Here is an 11,114-nt window from a genome sequence, read left to right on the forward strand (position 1 = left end):
TCGTACTTTGTCATGTCTTTCCTCTTGTAGAGCGTCATATTATCCCTATCGGCAGATTTTGTAACTTTTTTTTTTTTTCACAGGATCCTTCTTCCTATGCCTTGAATAGTTTACTTACTGGTTTTGGTGGCATTCCACTTATTACTTAGAGCTATAGAGAGCTCTGAATAGGGATACTTAAATTATGGCCACCCTGTACTATATGGTTTGGATTTTTTGAAAACTTAATGAAGTCTCACTTCAACTTCAAGGGAAATTAATTATGGTGATAGACTGCAGATGTGTATTAAAAGACTTCACTGAAAAACTGGAAATATTTGAAAGAAATGTAATGAGAAAACAATATCATGGTAGGCAAGAGTTAGCTGAAATCAATGAATCTCTCACCGAGAATGATCTTAAGAATTATTCAGATCATTTGTGTTCTTTAAAAGGTGAAATGAAAAATAGATTTTCAGATTTATTTTCTTTTGAAATGAAGCCATGGGTGTTATATCCAATTGGATGCGATGCCGGGTCTGCTAGTGAAGAAATTCAAGAACTTATTGAATTAAAATGTAACAAAGAATGCAAATATAAATTCTAAAAAGGTGGAATGGCTGAGTTGTGGGGATCGGAAATAATCAAACTTCTTTATTCGACAATGTTGTCTGAAATGGCCAAAGTACTTCTTTGTTTTCCAACGTCTTATATGGTTGAAAGTGGTTTCAGTTTAGTAATTGTAAATATTAATTGTAAATATATACAGAATTGATATGCATATTCAAGAGGAGACATTAGAATTAAACTTACTAACATCATACCGAACATTGAACTTTTAGCTAAGAAGCATCAGGCTCAGGGATCCCATTGAATAAAAAGAGTAAGTATAGAGTATTTTTTTTTTGTTTAAAATTTCATGGGGGTGCCATTAGGAAAATAATTGTCTAAAAAAGCCCTTTAGGGAGCAATATTTAAAAAAAGCCCTTTAGGGAGCAATAATTAAAAAAAGATTGAGAAACACTGGGTTAGTGGTATGTAATAACCTAGAAACACGATTAAAGTAATAGTGAAAATAATATTTTGTCCTAGAAAAGGATAAGGGGAGAGAATGGGCGAAATTTCTTGATGGTCTAGAGAAGCAATTGAAATAAAAGAAAATAATTTTTAAATATATAACAATAGATCGAAACCACATCTAGTTTTGCGTGCAGGTGCATGTCTCCTAGCAATCTAGAAAGGTTGCTTGGAGACATGCACCATACTTTTATCTAGAGGAGAAACCTTCAGTTTTTGACCCCATTTAGCATATGACCTGGTGCGGTAGATTCCCTTGACCTAATTTACCAGTGACAAGTTCCATTTGAACTTATTCACATGCTTTTGAACAGATTATGCAAATAAACGTGAATGTTACAGGGGATGTGATCTTAAAATTCTAAATTTAGATTAAATCCAAACAGTTAACACAGAAGTAAAAGAAGCAAACCTAACTATTGGAAACAAGCGAGTCTATAATTTAGTATAGAAAATGCAATTAATATGGTGAAGATCAGATACAGTGTACAAGAAGAATCTATCACAGATTACGGGGCTAGGTGTCTGACAAGAGAACAGGGCTAGATGCAAATCAGTGATTTAGTAATTAATATATAAGAGAGTTATAGGTAAAAGATGTGATAATGGAAAGTTAGAGCTAAACTAGGGATGCCAAAAGATTTCGTAATGGTCATATGACATCATCTTATTTATCACCAATTAACCCGCTACATTCTGTTGCGAGCTAATGGGTGATAAATACAATGATTTCATATGTGCGCAAGATCTCATGTATCCAATATGATTATTAGGCATTTTAGTTTTACGTGCGAGCGTTGTATTTCTGGGATCCAGTTTCCTCAGCGGTGACTCTCAATCAGTTATGATAACGAGTTCGAGTAATGGAGTAACGAGTTCATGTGACGCCTAGATTGCATTGTCCCTCTTTCGATGACCTAAACGTTCGAACGGATGCAACATGCTGTTCAATACGATTTTTTTTTTTAGGAGCATTAGCAACTAAGGCCATATTGCTCCGGGATATGCGGTGGTCATTCCCTAACCTTTCCGCATCTTCCGTATTTGGTGGTGACGGGCTCGAACCCCGGTCTAATCAAGAAGCGTGTGCTACGCACTGCTGCTCCTTCCCACCTGGCTACGGAGGCGCCTGTTCAATACGAAATCACATCTTATGTTGCATACTGATTTGAGATGAATCGTATTCCGGACGAGGTTGATGTATTCGTTTCATTATTCGTCTCATGGCACTTTAGTAACTTAACGTTATTTGCAAGTATTTATGGGTTAAAAAATCAGAATTATCTGCGTATTTTGAAATGGCTGTTACATGTTTTTGATAAGAAAAAACAGAACACATAATTAGAGATTTCTATCTAATCTCTCTTGCCTGCTTACCTGAGCGAAACTGACTCGTTACTTCGATTTCTTATATTCAGCCATCAGACATTTTGCACTCTTTCTGATATCAGGAAGAGTGCAAAACTGATGCTTCATTGTCTTAGTTTTCTTGGATAAAACTCTAAAACAATCCAACTTTTCTGAAGGCTACATTGCAAGTGTGGGCATATTTTTTGTTTTAGTTTTTGTCCTGTGTTGGTTTACGTTGTGCAAATGTTTCGTATATGATTTGTTGCCCTTTACTGGTTCCCAAAATCTGTCTACAAGGCAGTAGTAACCATCACATTGTTTTACACAGCTTTAATCTGTATCTTCCAATCAACTTTTGAATTCAGTATTCACGAGTCTATTTCAAAATGGAATGTGAACTTTTTTTATTTTTATTTTAGACTAAGGCGCATTTAGGGCTAGTGCCTCAAGCTGCGAAAAAATTTGGACTATGTATATATAAAGTGCTTTAGCATCATAATACACAGCCATTTCTGAATAAACAGAAAATTTTTAAGGCGGCATCGTTTTAGGTTATATCTCATATTGTGAATACCTTCACAACGAGTTGCCACGATATTACACTACTTCGAATAAGTAACGCTTCACCTAAGGAGAAGACTTATGAAGTATAACTCCACAATATGAGAGATGCCTGATGGTGTATGATGTATTTAGACTAAGGCGCATTTAGGGCTAGTGCCTCAAGCTGAACAAATTTGGACTATGTATATATAAAGTGCTTTAGCATCATAAGGTACCTATCTGAGAATAAGTAACATTAGTCTTCTCCTTAGGTGAAGCATTACTTATTCGAAGTAGTGCAATATCATGGCAACTCGTTGTGAAGGTATTCACAATATGAGATATAACCTAAAACAATGTCGCCTTTAAAATTTTCTGTTTATTCAGAAATGGCTGTGTATTATGATGCTAAAGCACTTTATATATACATTTTTATTTTATTAAGTGTCTATAATATAAGTATGTTACTTTTGTCGATATTCCGCTTTCTATCTCTTCTGTTCCGAATGGTTTTCTTTCTTTCTAGGGAGCTTTGGGATGATTATCGAAACCATAAGGCCGGTACCACACATTGCGTTTTAGCGGGTCCAGGTGAAACGCATCCAATCAAAAAGGACGGTGTTCTCCGTTCACACTCATCCTGCTGAAACGCTTGTTTTGGGTACTGTCTCCATCGAGCTGTGGCCACACGCTGTGTTCGCTTGTGCTCTGTCAAGTAAACCATTTAACAGTTGTTTGTGTGGTCGCAGCAGCTAGATGTCTAAATTTACCTGTGACAAGAAAGTATTGATTCACCCTTTTTATGCTAATCGTGAGAAGAATTTTTTTAAATAGTTAAAAAATATCACCAAAAGTTTTTCGAATATTATCGAATGTCTAGCTCTTCCTTTGATGAACTTTTAGAAATTGTACAGACCGATCGATCACAATTTTTTACAATCGTATCTCTATTTTTAATTATATTTTTATTATATAAAAATGAAATACATTAAGAAATTTGAGCTGAACTTCAAAACTAAATCAGGCAATTAATAAGATTTCTGATATTGGCGTTCTCTAAAAAAAAAAATATTTTTATTGCTATGTACTTCGATTGTCCATTTTCCAACCTCTTTTTTTGAACTATGGCGTCGATAAAGTCCTAAACTGAAATTAAAAATCTGTACAAGCAGTGGCGCTTTTAGATAGGAAATAAAGGACTACACCCCTATCCTCTTTACAAAATCCTAGGACCTGTACCATACTGTATAAAAGAAAACATTTATTACAAAAACCATTTCCTTAATTTTTTCTTAATAAAATTTAACTAGTTAAAAAAAAATTTAAACTAGAAATTAATCAAAAAATATGTATGTTGCGTGAAACACTTTCAAGATTGCTTCCACTGTTTCTCACCCCTACCAAGTCTACACACACACACACAGTCCTTGATACAAATTAAACGTAATAGTGCTTTCTGATAACTTACCAAATAATCCTCTTTCATTATTTCAAAATTTTTCTTATCCCGTTAAATGTTTCTCAGTAAAGCGAATTTTTCAGGCCAAGAGAGGTCAACAGCCCAAATTACAACCGATTTCAGCGGAATATTCTATATAATAGGCACTCAGCAGGAAACTTCTGAATGACCTTCATCGTCTAGACAGGCAACATAGACAGATATGAGGTTAGAGAGAGAGAGTGATTTGCAAACCATGTACTGTACTGTATTTTTAAACAAAGTATCAAAGTTTTCGCGACCCATTTCAATTCATCGACCGCCCTTTGATACGTTGGACGTTTAGAATACACTACAGTATTTGAAGACCTCGGTGGCAATAAAGTCACTAAATGCAATTTAAAGTGCTATTCTCCCAATGACTTTTCATGGTTAGACATGCCCCCATTACATCTCTTCTTCCTTGCCTCCCTCTCTCTCTAAAATATGAACATTCAACTTATAAAAGTAAAAGTATTATAAACAAACTTTTATTGCTTTTAGTTCGTACGCGATATTATACATAAAGGAATAATTAGAAAACCTTCGCGGCCAATAGCCAGGAGAGGTAGGGAAAATCACCGTAAATATAAAATTGTACGGTGATTTTCAAGGACTGCTCATAACGGATTAATTTAACAGTTAATTGCATATCATATAAAAAATTAAAGTTCTGTCAGCCTAATTGCTGATCGTACTCCAGATGTTAGAGTCCACCAATACGATAATTTTTAAAAAATTCGACGAAGAAATCCTGGATCCCAATAAATCTGTGGATCACAGTTTTGGGAGGCGCTGATCTAATCTTTTTATAGGTTAGAATTTGAGGCTGGCAACAAGGGGAGCTTGCCATTGCAATTATTAACATATGGGCGACAGGTAAGAATTTGCCTGGTTCCTGATTTGCCTTTTTAGCAGCACTAAAGGAATTGTTTAGTCTGTGTTTATTGGGTGTAAACATGCTAAACAATTTTAACATGAAAGGACTTAACGTTAGTATCAGGTTTCGCAAATCGCACGTGACCAGGAGGAGGATACTGTTAGAAACTGCGAAGGTAATGTAATACAATACATGACATGTTAACCTACCCCGGTAACAGGACCAATGAACGTAAGAATACGCACAAATGCTTGTATGCATATTTGACATATCAGATTAACGTATTAATTAGGCAAGCGCGTGAAGCCCGAGAGAGAGAGAAATATTTAGCACGCCTGACTTGAATTTTATCTCATTTAGTAAAGCATGGATGCATTTTATAGAGGTTAACAGCAAGTCATGAAAGGTAGTTGCATATTATTTGAATGAATATGCGTATTACTTGAATTTCATTTATAGCTTAATATAAATGTAAAATATTCCCAGAAAGGATTAAACAACTAATTACAAATCTGAATGAAGGTACTGGTTCCTTCTTTCCCAAATCTCTGCACTTTGAAGGCCTAATACTGTAATTAGGATTAAGTAAACTCGAATTATAAGCCATCACTGTATTTTTCAAAAAGAAAATTTTGTCTAAGTTCCCAAAAGACTTCAGTAATACAGTACAATGAAACAAGTTCGTTAATGTACGCAGTACGTTACATTTAAGACACATTAGTAAATAGTAATAATTCATGATTTATAACAAAATAAGTCAACCCATCGACGTGAAAATTTGTTAATAAATATTCATAAAATACTCTCGTCAGCATTGAAATTTTTAAATGGATCAGAAGAATCGGAACTCATGTTCCAAATTTATAGTAATATTTCTGTAGGGGAAACTGGAGAAGGTACGCTATGAAATCGGAATCGAACTTAGAACCATTCCCGCAGCCAAAAGAATGCAAAATAACAAGCAGCACTAACTGGTTCTAGAATAAAAGAAGGGAGGAAATTGGAAGGTGGAATGCAATGTGCTGTCATCAGCAAACCTATGTATAGGATTTCGAGTCAGTGGAATAAGGACATTAACACACAAGAGGAAAAGAGTAGAGAAAGAACTGAACTTGTGGGGAACACCGGCATTAGTGGAAAAAGTTAGAACATAAACCACCATCTGCAGCGAGCTGTTAGAGAGAAAACTGGAAACCCAACCAAATTACAAAAAATGGTCCGCTGTCCATAAGATAGAAGCTTGTTTAAGAAGACCTTTATGCCAAACACGATCAAAAGTCTTCTGTCATGATCAATCAGGACCTCGTGCTTTCATGACCTTAAGATTGTTCAAAACTCTTTTGACTGAAGCGCACACAGCATTGCATGGAGTGTGCTGTGAATGGTAGGAAGTGGTTTACCAAGATCGCCAATACAAGAGTTAGAAGAAAAGTAGGATGCTAGTAAGTTGGCTTTTTCTTTAGCTGAGGAAGCAATAGACCCATCGAATTTTAACAGGGATGGAAGTACAGATTGGCAAAAGTTGCGGCCAATGGTCTTGGCAAGAGACCAGAGCTGAACGCCAGATTAGGGTACCCCATCCAAAATGGCGAGGAAAGAAGTGATTGACAGGTGAAGGCACCTCCCAATCAGTGCTGCGATTGATGGACGGTCAAGTTCTGTGATTGGATGATTATTGTGGAGGAATTTTCTTTCTGATAGTTTTGTGTCGTTGAGGTGGGGGATGCTTAGCTTAGGTAGGGTGTTTACCCCCCATTCCGCAGTTTTTGAATCGGAAAATGAGTTCGCGATCTAAAAACAGCGACAAGTGGGGGGGGGGAAACACCCTAGGCTTATCATCCTGGGAGGACAGTGGGCGGAGTCACAACTTGTCAACCACTGTTTTGCTAGCCGCCATGTTGGACGGGGTACCCTAATCTGGAGTTTTACCGCGACCAGAATGCTCGACTAACTACTGCCGTAGCCGAGTGGTCATTGAGAGTGCATAGCTACACGTGTTTTGAGTGACTGGTGTTCAAAGTACGTGACTGTTAAATACGGGTTGTTTCTCGTATTCTCTGAATCCCTTCTGAATCCCTCTGACCGTGTGGTTTTCCTGGAGTGCAAACAGAAAATTTATTTATTTATTTTATTTGGACAAGAAGTAAGTTTTCTATTCGTAGCCTGTTCAGAATGTAGTTTGGACTAATTAATAACTGCTTTACAATTGTTGCGAGTTTTAGTGTAAGCAGAAAATTAATCTGGAGTTGAATATAAGTAAATTTCGATATGTAACATTCTTATTGTCAACAGCCTTAACACCTTTACTGGAAGACCACTTTTGTTCAAGTGGAAAACTGAAACAAAAGCATCACAATTTTCGCGTGCCGTAGGTGAAAAAGAAAAAAAAAAAGCAAAAGCTGACTAAAATTAATAAATAGCTTTCGTTGATATTATAATATGGTCATAATATATGAGGCTTTCTAATGAACCTGTAAACTGTGATTGGAGTTTACAGTTCTACATTAGAAAATTACACTTAATATTTACTTAATTTACATAGTTGTTTACTAAAACAGTTTTTGATTTCTTTTTCAGACAAACAAACATATTCGTCTTCGAGAATTGCTTGTGAGGTATTCGAGGGATGCCATTCTCATTGTCATGTAAGTATGCAAATGTTCCTAGTACAAACTATTATTAAGCAGTCGTTAAATATGCTGCTCTACTTTTTTTGTTTTAAAACGAGAGTACCCAGGCTGACCTTGTGTTGCAGGGGCGGCTCGTCCATAGGCGCTGCAACCCCAGCTATTTAAATCTAGATATACAGTGAACGAAATTTTGTGAAGAACGGTGCAACGCAATGAATATTTTTATTAACAGGACCCGCATATAGTATGCTCATTCTCTATTTAAATAAAATAGAGAATGAGAAAGTTCAGCGCGCATGCGCAAAACTTTTCTCGCTCGAGAAACACCAACTTCGCTCTGTAGCTTGCTCGCTGGCAATGTTCGTAAACAGTGAGTTCACTGTAAACAAAGAACGTGAAGTATGCAACACTCATATCGTTAACTTCAAAATAATCTAAAAGCAAACACTCCTAGCATTGAGGAGTCAAATTTCATTCTTTTAAACCAATTCCGTTTTCATATTTACGTGTTGGAAACGTGGCTGGACAAATATGCAGTCGTTATACTTATATGTACATACACAATTTTATCAATTTGAAGTGGGTTGTCTATGTGGTTGTGAGACACTGTTATAACTTTTGTGTATAATATAAATTATAATTCACGTAGTATTTATACAAGAAAAATGCTACAAGTGAAATTTTTAAGCAAAGTGATATTTTATATTAGATATATTTATTTAAAATTTTATTATTTAATTTGGGCCTTCTTTACACCTATTATATTATAAATTAAAATTCACAAATAATTATGTTAGCTAATTCGGAAAAATTAATAAGGAGTAGCCGGATATACATCAGTAATAAAATCATCGGAAATGTTATAAAATAAAACATCATATAGTCGTTTATTACTATACAATATATTGTTTACTATTATATTGTAACTATTGTGGATATCATAATTTAATATCCAAAATAAATATTTCCATCATTTCTTTAAAAATAATAAAAAATATATATTATGTTCATTTGCGAAATTTCTAATCAATGGGCCATCTGCACTTGTAATTTGCTTAAAAAAAAAGTATGTTATTACGCACTATATGTATATATAAATAGTACGTAAATGCTCTCAATGTCAAAAGAAAAGTATGATTATTTAATTTATAATTTTAAAAAATGTCTAGGAGTCATTTAAATATCCTCATTGTAGTTGGATTAAAGAGCGCCACCGTAGCCAGCCGAGTGGTCCTGCGAGAGGGTGCATAAGTACACGTCCCTGAGTGACCGGGGTTCAAACCGTGACTGCTAAATACGGTGCTGTTTCTTGTATTCTCTCTACCTTGTGAACTCCTCTGACCATGTGATCGTCATGGAGTATAAACAGAATTTCTGGCAAAGCACTCTGTCACTGTGGTCCCCAATCCGTCATACCTCCACTGGATTTAGCCCTCTATGATTTTCTTTCCCAAGCCCCTTGAAAGGTCACCTTTTCCAAAAACGCGACACAGAACTATTAGCAATTCCAAAATAAACCTATCTGAAATGCCTCCAGAAGCTTTAGAATCGGCTTATATAGTGCTAAGGGGGGACTACTTCGAAGGAAATCCTTCCGAATAGCCAGTAAGCTTCATCATTTCCCAAATATTAGTTCAGTTAAAAACGTTTTCGGAGAATTTTTTTGATCACCCCTCGTATATTATTGTAATAAAGCATTTCATTTAATGCATTGTGAGAGCTACAAATGTGCTATTAGATTTCCTTGAAATCTGCCTGCATAGGAAAGGTCTTTGAAATGGCCCTTTTTTAATGAATTTATAGATATTATGGACTGCATTACCAGAATAAATTTTTTAATCGATGTTTATATATTTACTGATATTTCTTTCAGGACGTTGCCGCTTCCTAGAAAGGAAATGTGTCCTGCTCCTCTGTACATGGCATGGCTGGAGATTCTAACTAGAAATATGCCTCCTTTCCTGCTCATGAGAGGCAATCAGGGCAGTGTTCTGACCTTTTACTCGTAAAAGAAATGCCATAACTTACTTATTACCTTCACTGTGAGGGATAAGTTATACAGACTGTTGAAAAGGGCTTCTACTTGTAACGTCAAAAATTTTATAATCTACAGTTGGTTGTAATTGGCAAGTAACATGAGCGCTGAATATTACCATAGTAATTTTTATAATAATTTTTGCCATTTTACAACAGAACTGATGCTTTCATCCAATAAATATTTAAACCTGCTATAGAGAAAATTTCGTATATTCCACAAAAAAAAAAAAAAAAAAAAAAAAAAGGTTTTCCACATATACAAAATTAGAAAAAGATGACTGCAGTGAATACGGTGCTATTCTTGCGTTTTCTCTATCTTGTCAAGTCCTCTGAACCTATGTGGCCGTCCTGGAGTATAAATAGAAAATTTATTTTTGTATTTAGAAAAGACAGTTACATTACACCAGGGTTTCACAAACTTTTTCAAGAGCGGATCGGTGTTTGCAGATTTTTTTTTTCGCGGCCCGCCTATAGCTATAAATTATAATGTATTTTCAATAATTATACTCGTAGTTTCAGGAAATAATGACACTAGGACATTTAACATACCAGTAATAATGCAATTAGGTATTCATTAACATCAGTAAATGTAAATAAAAGATAGGTAATTCATTTCTTTGTTTATTATCAAAAGCTTAAAAGCTTACATAAAATTGACATATTTTTGAGTCTGTTTTTGGGGCAAATAAATATTTATTTAATGAGTAGGGTGATGCTGTTTTCCATCACATAGTCATTTTAAATCAAAAGAAAAATATGTTAACTTGATTCTCCAAGCTGTTCCGTCATTTGTTTTTTTAAAAAAAACTAATGTTGAGAATTCGGTTTCACATTTGCAAATCATAAGAAATTTCAGTGTTTTTTCTGATAAATGCTTGTATTCTTCACGGCAACTTAGTTAAAAAATTTTCCTGAACTTTAAAAATATTTATATCAATACCTTAAATTTAAATTTAAGGCATTTAAAAAACAAAAATATCACATAAGTCGGACACCTTAATTAACCAATTAAACTCATTACTCCCGTCTTTAAATTCGAATATTGCGTCCTTTGCTGATGGAGGATGTTGCTCCAAAATCAATAAGTACTCATTCTTCATTTCGATTAGTCGTTTCAATATATTCCCTCTTGATAACCATC

At 35.0% G+C, this 11,114-nt stretch overlaps 1 protein-coding gene across 2 annotated transcripts in view; it reads left to right on the forward strand.

Annotated features, from left to right (window-relative positions):
* The window catches only part of LOC150089243 (solute carrier family 12 member 1-like), a 104,089-nt gene extending 94,014 nt beyond the window's left edge, over positions 1 to 10,075 (forward strand). For both annotated transcript variants that reach the window (XM_090390398.1, XM_090390399.1), the window contains exons 23-24: positions 7,884 to 7,951; positions 9,810 to 10,075. In XM_090390398.1, coding sequence (XP_090246524.1) covers positions 7,884 to 7,951; positions 9,810 to 9,945 — 204 coding nt within the window. In that variant the 3' untranslated portion in view covers positions 9,946 to 10,075. The remainder of the gene's footprint in view (positions 1 to 7,883; positions 7,952 to 9,809) is intronic.
* Positions 10,076 to 11,114: the final 1,039 nt, after the last annotated feature.

This window comes from Mastigoproctus giganteus, chromosome 2, assembly GCF_048544385.1.
Source record: "Mastigoproctus giganteus isolate SK-2022 chromosome 2, ASM4854438v1, whole genome shotgun sequence".
Classification (NCBI taxonomy): Eukaryota; Metazoa; Arthropoda; class Arachnida; order Uropygi; family Thelyphonidae; genus Mastigoproctus; species Mastigoproctus giganteus.